The following is a 23,715-nucleotide window of genomic DNA, read 5'->3' as shown; positions in this document are numbered from 1 at the left end:
GGAACTAAAACCTCATTATACAGCTGAACACAGCACCATTTTAGCCTTTTTTTTTTTTAAATGGAACTAAATTCTCCTATCCTATGCAGGCAAGAAAGCTGCCATCTTAGTCTCTGTTTGATCTGCAGTTGTTTGCAGTTTGATGGCTTGACAGTTTGGTTGAGAGTACAAGCAACTGTGACAGTTATCATTCGTGGCATACCATAAAGCTTTGGGATATAGTTAAATCAATGGGTTTGGTTCCACTTTAATTTTGCATCTGCCATGGTGCTCGTGCAATAAGCTATAACACCTGCCAATTGAGGGCTTGAATGTTCCATGGAGAACTGACATAAGCACACTAGCAACTGTGACAGTTATTACCAGAGGCATGCTTTGAATGTAACTGTTTTGGGAAACCGTTTTTGGCTTAAATTTGCTTTAAATGCCGAACAAGTTAAATAAAATCGAATTACTAAAAATTATTTTACAGATGAAAATTATGCTGTGTCTCACAACAAACGTGGAATTCTTGGTATGGCCAATAAAGGACGCCATACAAATGGATCCCAGTTCTACATCACTCTTCAGGCTACTCCTTATATGGATAGAAAGCATGTGGCATTTGGGTGAGTAAACATTTTAAGGATTTTAACAAATAAATGAATTTGTCAGTTAAAGAGGATCTTCAGTCAGTTAAAAAAAAAAAGACATCCAGGGCCGGATTAAGCACATCATGGGCCTGGTGCTAAGAATTTTGTTGGGCTTTTTTATATAAATAAATTAAATGCAAATTAAAAAATTTTTGGTAAAACAAACTACATATTTAAGCAAATTAAAGGGGGGGGGGGGGGGGTGAGAGAGAGAGGCGGATGGGGAGGTGAGAGAGGGGAGTGAGAGAAAGAGGAAGGGCGAGAGACAGAAAGGGGGTGAGAGGGAGAAAGGAAGGGAGAGAGAGGGAGGGTGCCTTTGGGTAGTTTTAGTAGGGTAGTAATGTGGCACACATAGCGCCACTGCAAAACTGTGGGTGGAACCACATTGCGCTAAGAGTGGGAGGGGCTGCCCTACACGCGATGCATGGGAACATGCACGCTCTGTCACATCTGCATGATGTGAATGGAGCCTTACACTTACCAATTATGTAACAGGGATATTTACTATGACAGACACCTGTGCATTCTTAATGCCCCTGCTAACCTCTGCACCCGGAACCATCCCCTGCACTCCTTCATCTTTGCTTAACTCCATATACCTCTGCTCATCTTTGCACCCCAGCCCTCCCTGCACACCCCTTCTTTGGTCATGTTTGCCCTCCAAACTGTATTCCCTTCCCTGTTTACATCTGGACACCCCCCCCCCCATCCATCTGCTCACCTTTGCAGTACAGGCTGATGGCAGGCTCAGTGACTTTAGCAGGCAATAATTTTTGCACATCTCCAATTGTCGGCAGCATTCATTAAAGGTGATGGTGGACCAGAGCTCAGGGAGTTTGACATACTATGAATGCTCTAACAATTTATCTATCAAGAGTGCACGTGATTTACATATCAATGCCACCGCAATTTACATATCAGTAGTGTGTACACTGCACTCAGAGCAGGGCTGGGCAGCATTAGTGACTCACTCACACCACTGGGTTGGGCTTATCTTAAGGAAGGGGCCTGGACTGCAGCTCCAATAGCCCCTAAGTTAATCCAGCCCTGAGTGCTGTCCTCGCCTGGGCCTGCCCGGGCCAATTCTTCTTTGGTCCCCAGCACATTTCTGTGGGAAGCTGGCTGTGATTCCTGCAGCTTCACAGCCAGCTCCCCCCTACTGCACTCTGTGATTGGTCCCGCAGCCTCCTGGGACATGTGATATGTTCCAGGAGGCAGGGAGGGAGAACTTTTGTTGGGGTCGCCTAGGCAATCTGAGCAGAAGAGGGAGTGGGTGCCTGGTAGAAATAAGTACCCGTGCCCTAAAAAAAAATGGAAACAGCGGAAGAGGGGGAGGGGAGGAGAAGGATCATCAGACCTTCCTTTTTAAGGTTAAGTTCTGCTTTACCCCAATCTGCAGTACTGCAGACCTTTGTTAAATACTTTTAATACTTTGAATAGTATAGGTTTTTGCCAGAATCACAGATGAAATATTTTGTATAATGTTTTTGTTTAACTGTTGAACATTTTACTATCTGAAAAACTGGAAGACATGACCTGTATTTGCAGTATACTATACAATGACCAAATGTGTTCATCAACTTCCGACTGTTAGCACAAGGCTGCTGACTTGTTTAAAAAAAAATTGTTCTATGTGATAAAACCCATAACATGAGGCTATTGTATATAGCTGTATCAGTATTGTCATATTTTGCCTTTATGCTCATTGGAAAACAATCTACTATTTTACAATTAAGATTTTGGTACTCACAATTTTGTTTGTGCCTTCCTGGTGACATATACTATCACCCTAGCATTGTTGGATTGCATCCTCACTGGGTGACTGTAGAAGGTTTATCCAGTGAAGCAGAGAAAACCAAATAGCTTTGCAACTCCAGGCCTCCTGCCTGTCCTCTTCCTCCGGGCTCCCAGTCAGTCTGTCCTCTGACCCGGGCCGCACTGTTCTTGGAGCAGAGAGGAGGTGGAGGAATTAAGGTTCTGGGAGCGTCGGGGTGGCCGCGCCCACTCCTGTTCACCTGGTCAGTGGTCAGGGAGGGGGTGGAGCTCTTCTCTCTCCTGGGCTCTCACATCCAACTGCCCTCCTCGCTGGCCACCTTCCCCGAATCCCCATCGCTGTTTGCTGCCACGCTCCCGCTGTTGCCAAACTCTGCATAAAAACTGGCCCACTGAGCCATCGGCCCACTGGGAAACTCCGGGTAGTCCCGATGGCCAGTACATGCCTGCTGAAAACTGAGCATGTGCACTAGCTGCCAACACTGCTCTTCAAAATCCCCAACTGCAGTGGGGACATAGACAGTAAGAGGAAACAGAAAACAACATGTAATAAAGCTTTTTGTGATCATTTTTATTAATGTGCGTTTAATAACACTTTAAGCTGAACGTTCTCAACTCTTGAGTTCAGGAAAGGGAGGTCCATGATAAGCAAGAGTGTTACCTGGTTAGACAATTAATCTATTAAAGAGATCGCCATAGATGTGATAGCTCTAACAGCCTAAAATCAAAATGGATAGGGAGGAAAAAATCCCTTAAGCTGGAAACAATGGAAGGGTTGAATTCTTGAATTCTTCTGAAAAAGAAAGACGATGATCACGTGCAGAAATGGGTAGGCAGGGATGTGGATATAGAAAAAAAGAGGGGAAATAATTGCGCTTCAAAGTGTCTAAAATATGATGAAAAAAAGCAGCGATGTCCTAAATGTGACACAAACACATGACATAAGCAAGAGAAAATTGTTGACTCCCGCTATACAAATCAGTGAATGTGTGGCCAAAGATGCCACACCAAAAACACTAGATACAACAGGTATTAGTGAATACATAAACCATCAGTGCAGTAATATATCACAATTGGTGCAGGCAAATGTCAAATTAAGTCCACATGTAATAAATATAATAGAAAATAATTGTGAATGGTTGGAGGAATAGTCCATAAGAAAAACCCAAAAAGGTGAATAGCAATCCCGGGTCATTCAACCGTATGGAACCTTGGATGTGTGAGACCACCACCAACAGTAAGAGCCTGGCCGCTTACCAGAACCCCATGACCCCCGGTTACAGAGGGCCTGAAAGGGCTTTGAGATCCTACTGGTCCGGAATTCCCAGGGGCAGAGATGGAGATGGAAAATGGAAAGGACGTCGGGTGCTAAGATGGAGATGGATGGGTCCACAGAAAGGGGCTCAGCCCTCAGCATAGTATTGTCAACATAGGAAGAAAGAAAGGGAGGGCTCCCATAGTGTAAAATCAGACGGCAATTTATTAAAGTAAAAAACTTAAACACTCACATGTAGGCAAGAAAATCAGCATCATCAGTGGAAGAACAAACTGTGGCACCCGCCGGATGACCACAGATAGCCCGTCCTGCTGGATGTACAGCGACAATGGGAGGTGGCGCGATGATACCGCTCAGCCCTACGCTGCGTTTCGCAAAAAAATTGCGTCTTCCAGGGGCACGAGCTGCATACTTTAAGCTGAACGTTCTCAACTCTTGAGTTCAGGAAAGGGAGGTCCATGATAAGCAAGAGTGTTAGCTGGTTAGACAATTAATCTATTAAAGAGATTGCCATAGATGTGATAGCTCTAACAGCCTAAAATCAAAATGGATACGGAGGAAAAAATCCCTTAAGCTGGAAACAATGGAAGGGTTGAATTCTTGAATTCTTCTGAAAAAGAAAGACGATGATCACGTGCAGAAATGGGTAGGCAGGGATGTGGATATACTATAACCCAAACTGGAGCACAAGAACAACGGGATCAGAAGGATGAGTAGGATGCACTCAAACAAATACACAGAGGTGTTTCTAGGGTGTGATAGCCACACCACAAACCTGCCTAACCAGTTACCAAATATACGATTCTAGAAATCAGCCAACCTAATCCTGTAAGGTGCAGAATCCTTCACGGAGGAATGAGGAATGAGAATCCTAAAGTTAGTACTAGGAACATTCATCTGGTAATGCAGAATAGTAAAGAAGAAGGAATCTAAGGAGACTTCCTCAGACAATCGCAGCCCGTCTGATGATCGGGTCCCACAAAGGCCCCCAAAGCTGTTGCTGAAGATATGCCAATCCGGATAGCTGCTGTATAGAGACTAGCTGAAGCAGCATATTTTGAAGTCTTTCAGCAGAGCCGAACCTCCTAGGGAACTAGCAAAAAATGAAGGCAGGATGGTTAGAGGAGGGGTTTTATAGGGACTAGATTAATAGGGGGTTTTTACCAGTGTCCCAGCCTTTTGTATGTGGCTGTATAACCAAACTTTTTAAGAAATCCTAAACGCCTGTGTCCCTCAGTGGGAGAAATAACTGCTGATCTGCCTGAAATGCACACAGCTCTTATGTCCTGCTGTGGGTTAAAAACAAACACACACCATTTCTGTGAACTTTTGCTAAACTACTCAAACCTGCCCCCGCTCCTTATTAGACGTGTGTGATTCGTTTTGTTTCAAAATTTGTAAAAACTTTTCGTTATTCGGGGATTCAGACTTATCTGAATTTCCAAATCACAATAGTAACGAATTTCAATAAATCCTAAATAAATTATAATGAAACAAATTATCCGACTTCGAATTAGAAAAGGAATTCGGATTAGAAAATTAATCTGAATTCAAAATGGAAACATATTGCAATAAATTAACTAATAAGATGGTGTTTCTACTTAGGCTGCTTTATAGAATGGAATATAAAAGAATAGAATAATACAGTATAGAATATAATAGAAAATAAAGGAATATAATAGAAAATAATAGAATAGAATATAATAAAAAATAAAGGAAAATAATAGAATAGAATAGAATAGAATAGAATAAATTAGAATAAAACAGAATAGAATAAAATAAAACAAAATAGTATAGAATAGAAAATAATAGAATAAAATAAATAGAAAAGAGTCAAATAACATAGAAGATAAAGAATAGAATGGAATAGAATAGAATAAAATGGAATAGAATAATAATAAAAAATAGAATAGAAAAGAAAGGAACAGAATAGAATAAAATATTAAAGAAAGGAATAGAATAGAAAAGAATAGAATAGAGTACAATAGAATAGAAAAGAATAGAATAGAGTACAATAGAATAGAAAAGAATAGAATAGAAAGAAATAGAATAGATTAGAACAGAATATAACGAATATAGCCGTCTTCTGAAATTTGAATTTCCAATTAGAATTTCGAATTGATTTGAAAATGACGATTATATACAAAACGAATCAGAATATACTAAACGAATTATGAAAACAAATTATTCCAACATAACAAATATGACGAAGCTAAATTTTTAACTTAATAAACAAATCTGAAATGAAATGTAACCAATTTTTTTATAGTGCATATCTGTACACAACATAGGCACTAATTATTCTGTAGTCCAAGATAAATGCCTCATGCACACTGGACGTTTCGCAAATTCTCCTACAAGCCTTTCTTTCTGGCAGCAGGGTTTTGGCAGAAAAAAAGCCTGATGCTTGTAAAAGTGTCTTAACTCTTTTAGACCCCTTTCACAATGCCAGCGTTTTTCAGGCGCTACAGCGCTAAAAATAGCGCCTGTATAGAGCCTGAAAAAAGCGGCTCCATTCACTGTAGTGTGAAAGCCCGAGGGCTTTCACACTGAAGCGGTGCGCTGGCAGGGTGTCACAAAAAGTCCTGCCAGCAGCTTCTTTGAAGCGTTGAAGGAGTGGTGAACTCACTGCTCCTCCACCGCTGCTCCCCATTGAAATCACTGGGGCAGCGCTGCGATACCACAGGCAAAACGCCGCTCCGGCGGTGCTTTGCGGGCGGATTTAACCCCTTTTCGGCCGCTAGCGGGGGGTTAAAACGGCGGTAAAGCGGCGCTAAAAATAGTGCCGCTTTACCGCCGACGCCCCCCGCAGCTCGGTGTGAAAGCCGTCTTATAAGTGTATAGGAACGTTTACAGGCGTCAAGCGCTTAGGCGTTAATTAATTTCATTAGCCAGAATATCATTTATTCTGGCCATTGAAATGAATTAACACTCAAGTGCTAAACACGCCTAGCGTTAATGTGCGTTTAGATGTATTTACACGTGTTTACAAGCATCAATCGTTTTTTCTGCCAAAACTCTGCTGCTCCTGGACACACTGGCAGTGAGTTTTTTTCTACCTCTAAAAGCCCCTGTCACTAAACGCTGCTAAAAGCCTATGACACATAGGCTAACATGCAGGGGAGGTTAGGGGCAGGGAAAAAAAACTCCAGACGCCCCTGAAAGCAGATACAAAAACGTCCAGTGTACAGGAGGCCAAACAACTAGGCAGGCTAATTAAACTTATCAAGATAACATAGAAAGTGGGCTCAGGGCACAAAATAGCTCTGAATTTTAGGCTTTTTTTTTTTTGCACACATTAAACAGATAAAACACTTTCAATGGCATAATTAACATACAAAAGGTAGCAAACAAAGTATTTGTTTACATGCAATTTAAATCGTGATTGTAAACCTCTGAACGGAACAGAGCATATCCCTCTATAGTGTGTGCTTGGCTCAATCCAAAGCACTGAGTGTGATTTTTGTCTGCTCTGTCATTTCCCTGCTATCTGCATGACTCACTTCTGACAGGTCATGCCAACACCACAGAATCTTGGGAGATGTCCCTGCCCCCTCTCCAGCACACAGGTTGACAGCTTCTGCTGTAAATGTTTCCCTATAAGACTGAGTAGAGGGGGGTCTGACCATTCCCTCCACTCAGGTCTCAGATTACACTCAACTCTCCTCTCTTTGCTGCGCAGTGTGTGATATCAGATCCCCACCCCCTGTCTGCCGGAGCTGAGAAATAGCCTTTGATCCATGTACTTTGAACTGACGCAGAAAAGAGAGGGCTGCAGATAAACAGTTACAACATATGTAGGGGAATTTGTTTAATCTGCAATACCTGATGCTAGTCACTTTACTGGGTATATGTAAGGGCTTACAACCACTTTAAATGAAATAAAAGCTTCAAAATAAGGTAGATTTTGTTTACAAAAAATAACAATTCTACACTGGGGGTTGTTTCTAAAACAAATAAGAGAAAACCAAATTTGAACAAAAATGAGAGAAGTTCCCCATACTAACCAATCCGATTCCTTATTTCATTTTCCCGGAGAAATAAAATTCTTAAAAATTTGTTCGGCTACTATAGGCAAAAGTGCCTCTTCTGCATATACAGTGGGGACGGAAAGTATTCCGATCCCCTTAAAATTTTCACTCTTTGTTATATTGCAGCCATTTGCTAAAATCATTTAAGTTAATTTTTTCCTCATTAATGTACACACAGCACCCCATATTGACAGAAAAACACAGAATTGTTGACATTTTTGCAGATTTATTAAAAAAGAAAAACTGAAATATCACATGGTCCTAAGTATTCAGACCCTTTGCTGTGACACTCATATATTTAACTCAGGTGCTGTCCATTTCTTCTGATCATCCTTGAGATGGTTCTACACCTTCATTTGAGTCCAGCTGTGTTTGATTATACTGATTGGACTTGATTAGGAAAGCCACACACCTGTCTATATAAGACCTTACAGCTCACAGTGCATGTCAGAGCAAATGAGAATCATGAGGTCAAAGGAACTGCCTGAAGAGCTCAGAGACAGAATTTTGGCAAAGCAAGGATCTGGCCAAGGTTACAAAAACATTTCTGCTGCACTTAGGATTCCTAAGAGCACAGTGGCCTCCATAATCCTTAAATGGAAGATGTTTGGAACGACCAGAACCCTTCCTAGAGCTGGCCGTCTGGCCAAACTGATTTATCGGGGGAGCCTTGGTGAGAGAGGTAAAGAAGAACCCAAAGATCACTGTGGCTGAGCTCCAGAGATGCAGTCGGGAGATGGGAGAAAGTTGTAGAAAGTCAACCATCACTGCAGCCCTCCAGTCAGGGCTTTATGGCAGAGTGGCCCAACGGAAACCTCTCTTCAGTGCAAGACACATGAATGCTATGGAGTTTGCTAAAAAACACCTGAAGGACTCCAATATGGTGAGAAATAATATTCTTTGATCTGATGAGACCAAGATAGAACTTTTTGACCTTAATTCTAAGCGGTATGTGTGGAGAAAACCAGGCACTGCTCATCACCTGCCAAAAACAGTCCCAACAGTGAAGCATGGTGGTGGTAGCATCATGCTGTGGGGGTGTTTTTCAGTTGCAGGGACAGGACGACTGGTTGCAATTGAGGGAAAGATGAATGCAGCCAAGTACTGGGATATTCTGGATGAAAACCTCCTCCAGAGTGCTCAGGACCTCAGACTGGGCTGAAGATTTACCTTCCAACAAGACCACGACCCTAAGCACACAGCTAAAATAATGAAGGAATGGCTTCACATCAACTCCGTGACTGTTCTTGAATGGCCCAGCCAGAGCCCTGACTTAAACTCAATTGAGCATCTCTGGAGAGACCTAAAAATGGCTGTCCACCAACGTTTACCATCAACCCGACAGAACTGGAGAGGATCTGCAAGGAGGAATGGCAGAGGATCCCCAAATCCAGGTGTGTTGCATCTTTCCCAAAAAGACTCATGGCTGTATTAGATCAAAAGGGTCTGAATACTTAGGACCATGTGATATTACAGTTTTTCTTTTTTAATAAATCTGCAAAAATGTCAACAATTCTGTGTTTTTCTGTCAATATGGGGTGCTGTGTGTACATTAATGAGGAAAAAAATGAACTTAAATGATTTTAGCAAATGGCTGCAATATAACAAAGAGTGAAAAATTTAAGGGGGTCTGAATACTTTCCGTCCCCACTGTGTTTTCTTTTCTCCGTTTTGTTATACAGATATCCCTAAGAAATGGTCCACGTAACAGAACTTTTCTTTAATGTATTGTTGAAAGTCCATGTCAAGTACTCTTGAAGAAGAAGCTATCCTACACATCCACTTTGTAGCTTGTTGAGCAAAGACTTGTTTTTACAATGTAAATGTGTGTACTTTTTGCTTTTCCTTTTGTAGACAATTGGTCGAAGGCAGTGCTGTACTTTGTAAAATGGAAGACATCCCAACATACAATGAGAGACCAAAACTTAACTGCACTATTTTGGACTGTGGCATTTTTATTCCTTGAGATTCAAATATTTCATATTTCATTGGAAGAGCCAAGGAGAAGGATAGTATATTTTAAGACGGCCTACACAACTACATCAAGATCCCAGTAGGCAACGGATGAACTAACCATGATCAAATTGATGTAATTAACTACTTACATTTTTTGACAATACTGGACCATTTGGCAAGATAATTAAACATGTATCAGTTAATAATGTATAGAGTACCAATATATGGATGCAGGGCCGAAATTAAAAATCCAGATATTTTCTACAGCTTTCAGCCTAAACACATTCTATATAATGCTCCCCTTAAGGTTCTCTACACTACAGTTACTACCTAGTGTTGCCACTCCCTCCTTCCTGCCATGCACTTATGTCGTGTACACACGAGCGGACTTTTCGACCGGACTGGTCCGACGGGACGAATCCGTCAGACAATCTGACCGTGTGTGGGCTTCATCGGCCCTGCAGCGGACTTTTTTGGTCGAAAAACAGATGAACTTTAGATTTGGAACATGTTTCAAATCTAAAGTCCGTCTGTTTTTTCGACCAAATCCGGTCGAAAAATCCGCTCGTCTGTATGCTAGTCCAACGGACGAAAACCGACGCTAGGGCAGCTATTGGCTACTGGCTATCAACTTTCTTATTTTAGTCTGGTCGTATGTCATCACGTACGAATCCGTCGGACTTTGGTGTGATCGCGTGTGTGCAAGTCCGTTCGTTCGGAAGTCGTCAAAAGACCATCGGATCTTTGATGCCGAAAAGTCCACCCGTGTGTACACGGCATTAGGCCTCATTTACACGGCGCAATTACATCTAAGCCCTGTGCAGGACCGTGTTAACACGGATAGGTGTTGTGTGCATCTCCATGCAGGCAGTGTCATTCACATCTATTGCTACCCAGTAGATAGCTATAGGCATCCCCATGCTGGTAAAACACAGCCCTGCAAGGGGCATGGATGTAATTGCCGCATCTGAATAAGGTCTTAATCACACAACTTCTTAATCGTGCAGTGGGTAGAGAGGTGGAAGTTTGATATTTCCTAAAGATTACCATATGTATAGACAGCATTTAGACCCACGTGGACTTCACAAACATTAAAAGATCTATTTATAACAGATTTGCATAGCTATTCTTCCTTGGAAACTGCATATACATTTGTTCTGTGGGCACTAACAAGCTGTTTTGAGAATGGGACACAATTGGATGTTATTCTGCTATTTTCTCTTCTACTCAAAATGTAATCAAATATTATGGGCAGTAGTAAAGATGGAGGGATGGAGGAAATAGTAAATGAATGACGATAGCATAGTAGCAATGGTTACATTTATTTGGAGCTTCACGTACACCAAGAGGCACTGATGATCACGACATCATTGACCTAATGCGGCCATATTAGGTCAATGATGTCACAAGCACCCCCGCCCTCTGGTGTACATGAAGCTGTGGGGCAGGTAATTGGCTTGGCACTGACAGCTGCCTTCCAAGCTTGAACTAGGCCCAGTACTAAAAACCCCATACTTATCCCAACTTATGAACGAGCCTATCTTTTCTACCCATATTATACAAATAACACAACCAGAAGAGAAAATAGTCTAATGCCCCGTACACACGGTCGGATTTTCCAACGGAAAATGTGTGATAGGACCTTGTTGTCGGAAATTCCGACCGTGTGTAGGCTCCATCACACATTTTCCATCGGATTTTCCGACACACAAAGTTTGAGAGCAGGCTATAAAATTTTCCGACAACAAAATCCGTTGTACACAAATCCAACGCACAAAGTGCTCAGAATAAATAAAGAGATGAAAGCTATTGGCTACTGCCCCCTTTATAGTCCCAACGTACGCGTTTTACATTACCGCGTTCAGAATGATCGGATTTTCCGACAACTTTGTGACCGTGTGTATGCAAGACAAGTTTGAGCCAACATCCGTCGGAAAAAAACCATGGATTTTGTTGTCGGAATGTCCGATCAATGTCCGACCGTGTGTACGGAGCATAAGAACAATCAATTTGACTCCTTTGGTTAGTTCGGACAGATTTTACCCCTTTGGTTAGCTTGCATGACTGGCAACGACTATCCGGCTACTGTGTCCATAGTTATGCTTTGACAGGCCACCAGCAACAAATTGTCAGAATATGGAAAGGTGAACAGAGCTTGAAGCGAAGTGAACAGAATCATTCTACTGCAGTGATGTCCAAATAAAAAAATCCTTTCTAATTTTACAACTTTTGTCTTACATTTGTTGGTGTTATTTTTTAAATCAGATTTTTTTATTGGTAAAACATAGGAAGAGAAAAGCTCTTCCATTAAACAAAAACAAAAACATACATCAAATAGCATTGCAAAGGACATATTATTATCTAGATGTATAGCCTATCGGATTTGCTTCTCCTGCATCATTATTGTATGCGTGAAATTACAGTCAATTTAAGAAGACAAATCTCTACATGTATATACCCGTATCTACCATTTTGTATATTTCCTTTTTTAGTAAGCGTGTCCTTTTAGTGTTCTGTACCCCTACTCCGCTTCCGGTCCTAAAAAGGACAATCGGTTGGTGTAGAGGTAATCCCCCCCCAAACAGTGGGGGGGGGGGGATTTCCAGTATTCTTCCTCTAACTATCTTATATAAGTAAACCATATAACTCGTCACTGCAGAGTAAGAAATCTTCTCATTTGTTGGTGTTATTAACTGCATGTTTATTTTGCTTTCCTTTATGGATTTCATTATTTTTGCTTTATTTTCCTTCAAGAAAGTCTATTTCTCTCAAAATGGAAATGATATCTAACACCCACGCTTATAACAAAAATGTGTGAAATGATTAAACTAATGCTAATCATGTGTACAGCTGCTGTTGTGAACAACCATGTGTTTAAAATGGAATAAACTAAAAGAACAGCGCTTGTACCTAAATCTGAACAAATTGGCATACATACAGTGGCTTGCGAAAGTATTCGGCCCCCTTGAACTTTTCAACCTTTTGCCACATTTCAGGCTTCAAACATAAAGATATAAAATTTTTATTTTTTGTGAAGAATCACCAACAAGTGGGACACAATTGTGAAGTGGGACGAAATCTTTTTGATTTTTGAAACTTTTTTAACTAATAAAAAAATGAAAAGTGGGGCGTGCAAAATTATTCAGCCCCCTTGCGTTAATACTTTGTAGAGCCACCTTTTGCTGCGATTACAGCTGCAAGTCGCTTGGGGTATGTGTCTATCAGTTTTGCACATCGAGAGACTGAAATTCTTGCCCATTCTTCCTTGCAAAACAGCTCGAGCTCAGTGAGGTTGGATGGAGAGCGTTTGTCAACAGCAGTTTTCAGCTCTTTCCACAGATTCTCGATTGGATTCAGGTCTGGACTTTGACTTGGCCATTCTAACACCTGGATACGTTTATTTGTGAACCATTCCTTTGTAGATTTTGCTGTATGTTTGGGATCATTGTCTTGTTGGAAGATAAATCTCCGTCCCAGTTTCAGGTCTTTTGCAGACTCCAACAGGTTTTCATCCAGAATGGTCCTGTATGTGGCTGCATCCATCTTCCCCTCAATTTTAACCATCTTCCCTGTCCCTGCTGAAGAAAAGCAGGCCCAAACCATGATGCTGCCACCACCATGTTTCACGGTGGGGATGGTGTGTTGAGTGTGATGAGCTGTGTTGCTTTTACGCCAAACATATCGTTTTGCATTGTGGCCAAAAAGTTCGATTTTGGTTTCATTGGACCAGAGCACCTTCTTCCACATGTTTGGTGTGTCTCCCAGGTGGCTTGTGGCAAACTTTAGACGAGACTTTTTATGGATATCTTTGAGAAATGGCTTTCTTCTTGCCACTCTTCCATAAAGGCCAGATTTGTGCAGTATACGACTGATTGTTGTCCTATGGACAGACTCTCCCACCTCACCTGTAGTTCTCTGCAGTTCATCCAGAGTGATCATGGGCCTCTTGGCTGCATCTCTGATCAGTCTTCTCCTTGCCTGAGCTGAAAGTTTAGAGGGACAGCCAGGTCTTGGTAGATTTGCAGTGGTCTGATACTCCTTCAATTTCAAAATGATCGCTTGCACAGTGCTCCTTGGGATGTTTAAAGCTTGGGAAATCTTTTTGTATCCAAATCCGGCTTTAAACTTCTCCACAACAGTATTACGGACCTGCCTGGTGTGTTCCTTGGTCTTCATGATGCTCTCTGCGCTTTCAACAGAACCCTGAGACTATCACAGAGCAGGTGCATTTATACAGAGACTGGATTACACACAGGTGGATTCTATTTATCACCATCAGTCATTTAGGACAACATTGGATCATTCAGAGATCCTCGCTGAACTTCTGGAGTGAGTTTGCTGCACTGAAAGTAAAGGGGCCGAATAATTTTGCACGCACCACTTTTCAGTTTTTTAATTGCTAAAAAAGTTTAAAATATTCAATAGATTTCGTTCCACTTCACAATTGTGTCCCACTTGTTGGTGATTCTTCACAAAAAATTAAAATTTTATATCTTTATGTTTGAAGCCTGAAATGTGGCAAAAGGTTGAAAAGTTCAAGGGGGCCGAATACTTTCGCAAGCCACTGTATAACAATTGTCCAAGTAAATCCTGGAATGAGTTCAGTGCACCCCACATGCTCCAAAAAAATAAAACAATATTTACTCCCTTCCACCGCGTCCAAAAACAAACACCCTGCACTCACCAGACCGAATTGACCTCTTGTGCTAACATAAAAGTCAAATAGTGCTTGTTGATGTAACATACACCACTGGACCAGGGCTGTAAACTGGGAACACTGTGCAATCAAAGGAAATGTCAAGGAATACGGTTTTCCACCACAACTCCAACAAATGTTACTTTGCCTCTTTAGGTCCTCTGAGAGCCACCAGATACACATAGCAGGGCTATTAGAAAGAAAAGAAGAAGCCTCCCATAGTGTAAACATGTTTTATCATATCTAAAACTTGATAAAATTGCCTTTATAAAGTTTAAAATTAAGCCAGGTATTCAGAAACCAAAACCAGAAGTGCCGCTGGTTCCCCAGCTTGCATTCCACCCAAGCAGAAGTGACGTAACCAGAAGCCCTTACTTTACATGTTTCGTCATTCATGTGCAACGTCCTTCCAAAATTAAGTGTTAAAAGTAAACAAAATTTTTAAGCACTTTCGAAGGACATTTATCAAGTCATCGAATGTACTGAGAATTATCGTACAAATGTTTCCTATGAGAGTTTGAGCACAAATCTAGTAGTGTATGGCCAAGTTCCCTCTCAGGCAAACCGTGAAGTGTGACTAGCTCTACAATCTGCTTAGAGCTAATTAAACATAGCAATGTATTTCAGAAATAAATGCAATGATTTGTGAGCCTACACATTTAAAAGAAATATACAGTGCTATCTAAATTTCATAGGGGAGCTACACTTTTTCCTTTTCTGGCCCTTATTTCCTTTGCCCAGAATTTTTTGTATTTATCATTTACCTTCCTCTTTCAAGATCTTCACTGTGCAGCCCACCTATAGAAGTAAGTTAACAGATAAATATGATTACAAAATAGCTACAGAAATTGCCGCCCCAGGCTCCAACACTGATCTGTCATGTAACCATAGGCCATATCATTTGGTCACATCATCTTAGCTGCAGGGAAGTATCAGAAGATGACAACCGCTCACTTGCCGCCTCCACTTAATCCCCAGGGCTCCTTGAGCTTAAATCACAAGACCCAATGCCTAGGTATTTAATCACATGACTGCAAAACTTTTTATTGGCTGAATAGTGATGAGCTCAGGTGTGTTCAGACACAAGTCCAAACCCGCCTGAGCCATCCTGCTGGGAAGCTGTCAAAGCCGACAGCCAATCATAGGTGGGGGACACAGCAACATGCATACATGCCCCTTGTGTACATGTGGCTGTGGGGGAAGGAATGATCCCGCCGCTTATGATTGGCTGTCAGCAGTGACAGCTTAGAGACAGGATAGTTCATGCAGGTTCAGACTTATTTCCGAACACACCTTCGCTCAACCCTAATGGCTACCATTAGATTTACCAAAATGTAATATGTGGACCTTCCTTAATTATACGACCACTTTGTATCCAACAGGCCCCTGTACTACACACTTGTTGGTAGATCTAAAAGAGATTGGACAATCAGTGAGGTGAGCTTTGGATCTACCTTCAACTTTTTAGTGCAAGGGTCTGCTGGATTTGATACAAACTGAATTGATTGCTTAGATCTGTCCCTTATATTACATAGTTTGGGTAGATCTCAGATTGTATAGAGATTGTAAAATCGGATTGTATAGTGCATGACCATCTTATTTCCAGAAGAGTGTACAATTTAATTGTATAGTGCATGGCCATCCTATCGCAAGAAGATTAGACAGAGATTGTACAATCTGATTGTATAATGTAGTGTTTCTCAACCTTTGTAACCTGAAGGAATTGACTTTCCAGTCTCAGGGAACTAACTAATATGAGATGTGCTAAGGAGCAGACCTGTACAGCTTGGTTTGGGTGAACAGCGGTGAAAAATGGGACTATAATTATATAAGTATAATTTTTACAAATTTACAAAAGTACCTTTTCCATGGTATGGGAATCTTTATGATCCTTGCATGGATTCACCCTTGCTCGCAAGCAAGTGGAGGTTGATATTGACAGTCATCATGAGAAGTGGTAATATTCTTTTTATAAACTGAAAGGCGTCTAATCATCCCTGAGGAAGAGATTAATTAATAAATCTAGAAACGCGTTGGTTGTATGATGCCCAAGCAAATTCTGCTGAACATCAAATCCTTCAAAGAGCTATGTAACATTGCCAAAGTATCAACTGTATATTGATGTGTACTGTGCAATGGATCTTGGCCTAAATATGGCCACGTGTGTTTTTAACAAGGCTATGTCTTTTTAGAGTTTTGTAATAAAAAGTGGTTTTATATATAAATGGTTATGCATTTTTCTTTTTTGGTTGCCTTCAAAATCCCATAAAAGGGTCTTTTTTCCCATTTCAAGTACAGAAATAGGGATGGTGGCAACCACTTCCCAGAACAGAATAAACATACATTAGAAACAAGAATGGAACATTATTTATTTGAAAAACACCAACACTAGGGCCCATGGACACCAATGATAGAGCTTATTCCTTTCACTGACACCAAAGATGGTGCATTGTTTTTTCCCTACTGACACTGGGCCCTTTTTTACCCTCAATGGCCACAGTCTGGCCTCCCTAAAGTCTGAAGGACAGCAAATTGGCCCTTTGTTTAGAAAGTTTGGAGACCACTGATATAGTGTATAGCCATCCTATCCCAAGAAGAATATACAGCGATTGTACAATCTGATTGTATAGTGTACGGCTAGCTTTAGTCCTTTCTCATCCAAACCTGTATGATTATACTGCCTCACCTAGTAAACAAATTGAAATTTCTCTTTAAAATAATGAAAAGTAAACTGGATTTATTACCTACTGCAAACGGGTTAGCAGTGCTCTAGCTTAGAAAAACAATAGCTAGGATCTGCAGGACCAGTGCTACCACTAGGCTAACTAGGCAGCCGCCTAGGGTGCAGCCACGGCCAGTCCAAACCCCCCAAGAGCGCCCTGTCCAAATACCCAGTCAGCCTCCCTGCTGCCACAGCCACACCGCTCAGTAACAGCTCAGGCTGTGCAGCAATCAGAGCTGTCCCTGAACGTATGGTGGTGGCTGACAGCATCCACCGCCCCCACTGTTCTCATCACCAGGGTTTGATAAGTATGACCGCCCATGTCCTAGCAACCAATCACGTGCTTGCCCCTTCCCTAGGCCCTGGCATTCAAGGGAGGAGGAGGAGGAAGTTCCTCCACCAAACGTATCTGGTCCCAGTGCCCAGCTTTCCAGCTTCCATCTGTCCTGCAGCCAACTACTGCAATGAGAAGGAACGGATCCTGATGTAGGCTGGAGTCTTTACAATACTTCCTCCTCCCTTTTCACTACCCCAACTATTCTCTTAAACCTCTCCACTCTCTTTACCCCACTCTGCTCTTCACTTCTAACTTTGGGGACCCTACTGAAAGGGAATGGGCTCTAGGGGAAAAAAAAGAGTTTTGGTGGGTGAACCAGAATGTTCACCACCTAAGGCAGTGGTCACCTACATAGACTATGTGGCTTGTACCAGGTTCAAGTATCAAAAATAAGTTTTATTTTGTGTTTTTAAAAAAAGATATGACAATGCTATATCAAATATAAATATAAAGTGGTATAAAGTGAAACACTACATCCATCACCACAAGGTGATACTCTGATACAAGACCTGTATTCTTTGTACGTAACCACTGCCCTAGGGGGTTGACATTCTTGAGATTCACTGAAATGCCTCTTGGTTACATGAGACTACACACACTGTGTGGAGCTTGAACACTGGTAAACTCATTGCCTCCATTATTATTTTTTTTAACCAAAATGGGCTCTAGGGACTATGATGTAAGGGGAATTTGGGGACTCTGATGTAAGGTTGCCTTAGGGACCCTAATGTAAGAGGGGCTCTGGGGACACTGATGTAAGGGGGGTTTCTTTGGGGATCCTAAGGAAAGGGGACTCTGATGTAAGGGGAAACTCTGGGGTCCTTGATTTAAGCAAGGGGAACTCTGGGGACCCTGATTTAAGGAGAGGGGACTCTTGGGACCCTGATGAAATGAGGGGGGGCTCTGATGTAAGGGGGGGACTCTGGGGTCACTAATGAAAGGGTAAAGTCTAAAAGTAAGGGAGTCAGGCCCGGGGGGGCCCATGCCTAAAGCTGTAAAAGGGACCCAAAAATTTCTGATGGCTGCCCTGTTCCCCACATACTGCGCCGATGTTCCGCATACTGCTGCAGGATGATAGTAGATGGAGACGTAGCTGTCTCCTACAAACTTCAGCCAAGCCGTGAAGAAGAGGTAACCAGCCAATGAGGTGCCGTGCTGTGCACAACATCACTTCCTCCCAGTTCCCCAGTCAGTCTCCACACGGAGCTAACATTGGCAAGGAGGTGAGAAAGCATTCCTGTACTGGCATTTGCAGTCTTTGTTTGTCTTGGGGGGAATGCAAGTAACTGGTCTTGCCTAGAGCGCAAAATAGCCTAGCACCGGCCCTGGGGATTTGAATGGTTACCATCAGTGTTGCCAACTGCCCATTAATTTACAGGCAGCACGTAAATTTCAGCCCATTTTCAGGCTGCCCATTATAGGCAGAAGCGCCTGTAAAAAAGATGGCTGCGGGCCGACCATGCAACTGTGCATGCAACGTTCCGAAGCTTGTCGAGCTCAGAAAAGCTTGTACATGCAAGGTCTGGTGGAGCATGCGCAGTATTGTAATGGCGCTGCCTGGCGCCATTTTTAAATGGAAGGTAGCAGCACTCGTTCTTGGCGGTGCCTCACCTGTCACCACAGCCGAGGAGGAGGTGAGGAGGAGAGGACAGGACGGTCAGTGACTGAGTGACACATGTGAGAGGAATTGATGGCAGAGGAGGACATTACTGGGAATGAAGCCGTGAAGGGTGCAGAGGAGGACACTGAGGTGCCTTGCCCTGTGGAGAGGTAAAAGGGGCACAGGAGGAGGAGGACACTGTCAAGCTCATGTGCCTGTGGACTGGAGGGGTGAAAGGGGCACAGAAGGATACTGATGTGGAGAGGTGATATGAAGGGGACAGAGGAGGAAACTATCATATCCGCGCAGCCTCTCTGACCACCTCCTGACTGTATAATGTCTGCAGTCTTTGTCCACCTCCTGTACCACGACCGCAGCCTCTGTTCACCTCCTGTATTATGTCCAAAGGCTCTGTCCACCTCCTGTACCATGTCCGCAGCCTCTGTCCACCTCCTGTATTATGTCCACAGCCTCTGTCCACCTCCTGTACCATGTCCGCAGCCTCTGTCCACCTCCTGTATTATGTCCACAGCCTCTGTCCACCTCCTGTACCATGTCCGCAGCCTCTGTCCACCTCCTGTATTATGTCCGCAGCCTCTGTCCACCTCCTGTATTATGTCCACAGCCTCTGTCCACCTCCTGTATTATGTCCGCAGCCTCTGTCCACCTCCTGTATCATGTCTGCAGCCTCTGTCCACCTCCTGTATTATGTCCAAAGCCTCTGTCCACCTCCTGTATCATGCCGCAGCCTCTGTTCACCTCCTGTATTATGTCCACAGCCTCTGTCCACCTCCTGTATCATGACCGCAGCCTCTGTCCACCTCCTGTATTATGTCCAAAGCCTCTGTCCACCTCCTGTATCATGTCCGCAGCCTCTGTCCACCTCCTGTATTATGTCCACAGCCTCTGTCCACCTCCTGTATTATGTCTGCAGCCTCTGTCCACCTCCTGTAATATGTCCACAGCCTCTGTACACCTCCTGTACCATGTCCGCATCCTCTGTCCACCTCCTGTATTATGTCTGCATCCTCTGTCCACCTCCTGTAGTATGTCCACAGCCTCTGTCCACCTCCTGTATCATGTCTGCAGCCTCTGTCCACCTACTTTACTATGTCCGCAGCCTTTGTCCACCTCCTGTATTATGTCCACAGCCTCTGTCCACCTCCTATATCATGAGCGCAGCCTCTGTCCACCTCCTGTATTATGTCCGCAGCCTCTGTCCACCTCCTGTAATATGTCCACAGCCTCTGTCCACCTCCTGTACCATGTCCGCAGCCTCTGTCCACCTCCTGTATTATGTCTGCAGCCTCTGTCCCCCTCCTGTAATATGTCTGCAGCCTCTGTCCACCTCCTGTAATATGTCCACAGCCTCTGTCCACCTCCTGTATTATGTCCACAGCCTCTGTCCACCTCCTGTATCATGTCTGCAGCCTCTGTCCACCTACTTTACTATGTCCGCAGCCTTTGTCCACCTCCTGTATTATGTCCACAGCCTCTGTCCACCTCCTGTATCATGACCGCAGCCTCTGTCCACCTCCTGTACCATGACCGCAGCCTCTCTCCACCTCCTGTATTATGTCCAAAGGCTCTGTCCACCTCCTGTACCATGTCCGCAGCCTCTGTCCACCTCCTGTATTATGTCCGCAGCCTCTGTCCACCTCCTGTACCATGTCCGCAGCCTCTGTCCACCTCCTGTATTATGTCCACAGCCTCTGTCCACCTCCTGTACCATGTCCGCAGCCTCTGTCCACCTCCTGTATTATGACCGCAGCCTCTGTCCACCTCCTGTATTATGTCCACAGCCTCTGTCCACCTCCTGTATTATGTCCGCAGCCTCTGTCCACCTCCTGTATCATGTCCGCAGCCTCTGTCCACCTCCTGTATTATGTCCAAAGCCTCTGTCCACCTCCTGTATCATGTCCGCAGCCTCTGTCCACCTCCTGTATTATGTCCACAGCCTCTGTCCACCTCCTGTATCATGACCGCAGCCTCTGTCCACCTCCTGTATTATGTCCAAAGCCTCTGTCCACTTCCTGTATCATGTCCGCAGCCTCTGTCCACCTCCTGTATTATGTCCACAGCCTCTGTCCACCTCCTGTATTATGTCTGCAGCCTCTGTCCACCTCCTGTAATATGTCCACAGCCTCTGTCCACCTCCTGTACCATGTCCGCAGCCTCTGTCCACCTCCTGTATTATGTCTGCATCCTCTGTCCACCTCCTGTAGTATGTCCACAGCCTCTGTCCACCTCCTGTATTATGTCCACAGCCTCTGTCCACCTCCTGTATCATGTCTGCAGCCTCTGTCCACCTACTTTACTATGTCCGCAGCCTTTGTCCACCTCCTGTATTATGTCCACAGCCTCTGTCCACCTCCTGTATCATGACCGCAGCCTCTGTCTACCTCCTGTATTATGTCTGCAGCCTCTGTCCACCTCCTGTATCATGTCCGCAGCCTCTGTCCACCTCCTGTATTATGTCTGCAGCCTCTGTCCACCTCCTGTATCATGTCCGCAGCCTCTGTCCACCTCCTGTATTATGTCTGCAGCCTCTGTCCACCTCCTGTAATATGTCCACAGCCTCTGTCCACCTCCTGTATTATGTCCACAGCCTCTGTCCACCTCCTGTATCATGTCTGCAGCCTCTGTCCACCTCCTGTATTATGTCCACAGCCTTTGTCCACCTCCTGTATTATGTCCACAGCCTCTGTCCACCTCCTGTATCATGACCGCAGCCTCTGTCCACCTACTTTACTATGTCCGCAGCCTTTGTCCACCTCCTGTAATATGTCCACAGCCTCTGTTCACCTCCTGTATTATGTCCACAGCCTCTGTCCACCTCCTGTATCATGACCGCAGCCTCTGTCCACCTACTTTACTATGTCCGCAGCCTTTGTCCACCTCCTGTATTATGTCCTGCAGACTCTGATGTAAGGGGGAATCCTGCAGACTCTGATGTAAGGGGGAACTCTATGCTGGCTGGGTTATAGTAACCTGACCTTCATGTAAATGGAGAAAGTTGGCTTTTGTTTAACTTAAAAACATTGCTAATAGCACTAGATATATGTTTATAGTTTAAAAAATTATATTTGCACCGTTTAGCACTGAAAACTGTAATTTTGAGTACTTTTTTGCAGCATCAGTAAAAAATGTGGCTCTGTCAGTAAATGCCATGATTTCTGACAGTAAATTTCACTTGAGGGGGTTGGCAACACTGGTTATCATGAACAACCATGACTTTTCTTTCCCCAGATTATGACAGATCAGCCATACACCGGTAATGTCTCCGGGTTGCCACCAGGTGGCGCTGTGGCCCCGGGAATATGGACAGGAAGGTGAAGTTGGTGTGTTGAGGAGGTGAGCGCTTTCTTAGTGCCACGTGCGCAGTGACGTCACTCCGGGAGGTGCGACAAACTCAGCGGACAAGTTAGAGCTGCCGGTAAAGGCAGGGGAGGAGTGTCGCTGCTTTCCGGGACGGGCACAGTCCTGACGTTGTGGTCGCTCTTTGACAGACCACGCCCAATTATTGGTGGTGGGGTCACGTGAGAAGCTCGCAGCAGCAGCAGGAAGAGTTGCTGAGTTGGGACAGGCGGTGTGACACGGGACGACAATGACGGGGATCGGGCAGAGATGTGTGCTGCTCCTGATCGCGCTGGGGATAACAGCTGCTGTCGCTGCCGGTAAGAGCCGCCCCGGTCCTATAGAAGCAGTGTGCTGTCCCGGGGCTGGAGACAGGTGGAGCGCTGCCGCAGGGCGGTGCTCGGTATAGAGAGGATCACCTGCTTACCTCTCCCTGGATCATAGGGCAGGGGATGACTACTGATCACTATGTCATGGGATCCCACGATCATCTAAGAAACCTGGGCACATGAGCTTACACTCTAATGCTACCCATCGATGCTTCCATGCTCGGATAGAATCCAGCAGTTGTCATTGATTTTTGTATTGCCAGTTTTAAGGGATTGATTCAGAAATGAAAGTGATCAGATGTGCTGGAACGTTCTGATCAATCTGGTTTTTAGCCCATTGTGCCTAATATGGAACGATCAGGAGATCACTTTTGATTTTTGGTGATTTGTAAATGTATGAAAGTGGAAGCGATCAGGGTTGTGCTGGTGAGTTTATTACCATTTGTATTTCATCGGACATGACTAAAATTTAAGTCGGTGTATGGCCTTCGTAAGAACCGTGGTGCTCAACTGGCAGCCACGCTCTCCTTGCAGTGCCAACTGGCATAGCCAGGGCTTTCTGACATTGCATACGTATCTACTTCTAGTGAAGTTCTCCAGATCCTCCCAAGGTCCTAGTGTTCCAGGCCCTCCCAAGGTCCTAGTGTTCCAGGCCCTCCCAAGGTCCTAGTGTTCCAGGCCCTCCCAAGGTCCTAGTGTTCCAGGCCCTCCCAAGGTCCTAGTGTTCCAGGCCCTCCCAAGGTCCTAGTGTTCCAGGCCCTCCCAAGGTCCTAGTGTTCCAGGCCCTCCCAATGCGTTAGCCCTTATCCATACAGCCGCGTTGTGGTAATGCACATAGGTGCAATGCAGTGCGATTCGTCCTGAATGACACCCCAACACAGCTTCTCAGCCCACTTGCATCGCAGCGTAGCACAACCAACATGCATTGATATGCTGTGCACTGCCAAAAATGCTGTACGCACCTTCTTTAGTGCCTTGGGCAGTCTATAGAAATAAATGGGCTGCC

The 23,715-nt window shown here is 44.1% G+C and overlaps 2 protein-coding genes across 2 annotated transcripts in view; both read left to right on the top strand.

Moving 5' to 3' along the window:
- The window catches only part of PPIL6 (peptidylprolyl isomerase like 6), a 38,782-nt gene extending 26,888 nt beyond the window's left edge, over nucleotides 1-11,894 (top strand). Inside the window, exons 7-8 of the mRNA XM_073627056.1 lie at nucleotides 473-608; nucleotides 9,567-11,894. Coding sequence (XP_073483157.1) covers nucleotides 473-608; nucleotides 9,567-9,678 — 248 coding nt within the window. The 3' untranslated portion in view covers nucleotides 9,679-11,894. The remainder of the gene's footprint in view (nucleotides 1-472; nucleotides 609-9,566) is intronic.
- A 10,509-nt stretch (nucleotides 11,895-22,403) lies between these two features.
- The window catches only part of CD164 (CD164 molecule), a 70,454-nt gene continuing 69,142 nt past the window's right edge, over nucleotides 22,404-23,715 (top strand). Inside the window, exon 1 of the mRNA XM_073627055.1 lies at nucleotides 22,404-22,700. Within this exon, the coding sequence (XP_073483156.1) occupies nucleotides 22,631-22,700 (70 nt within the window). The 5' untranslated portion in view covers nucleotides 22,404-22,630. The remainder of the gene's footprint in view (nucleotides 22,701-23,715) is intronic.

The sequence above is a fragment of the Aquarana catesbeiana genome, linkage group LG04, assembly GCF_042186555.1.
Source record: "Aquarana catesbeiana isolate 2022-GZ linkage group LG04, ASM4218655v1, whole genome shotgun sequence".
Taxonomy (NCBI): domain Eukaryota; kingdom Metazoa; phylum Chordata; class Amphibia; order Anura; family Ranidae; genus Aquarana; species Aquarana catesbeiana.
Note: the sequence above shows the minus strand (reverse complement) of the source record. Positions and strands in the feature narration are given on the sequence as shown.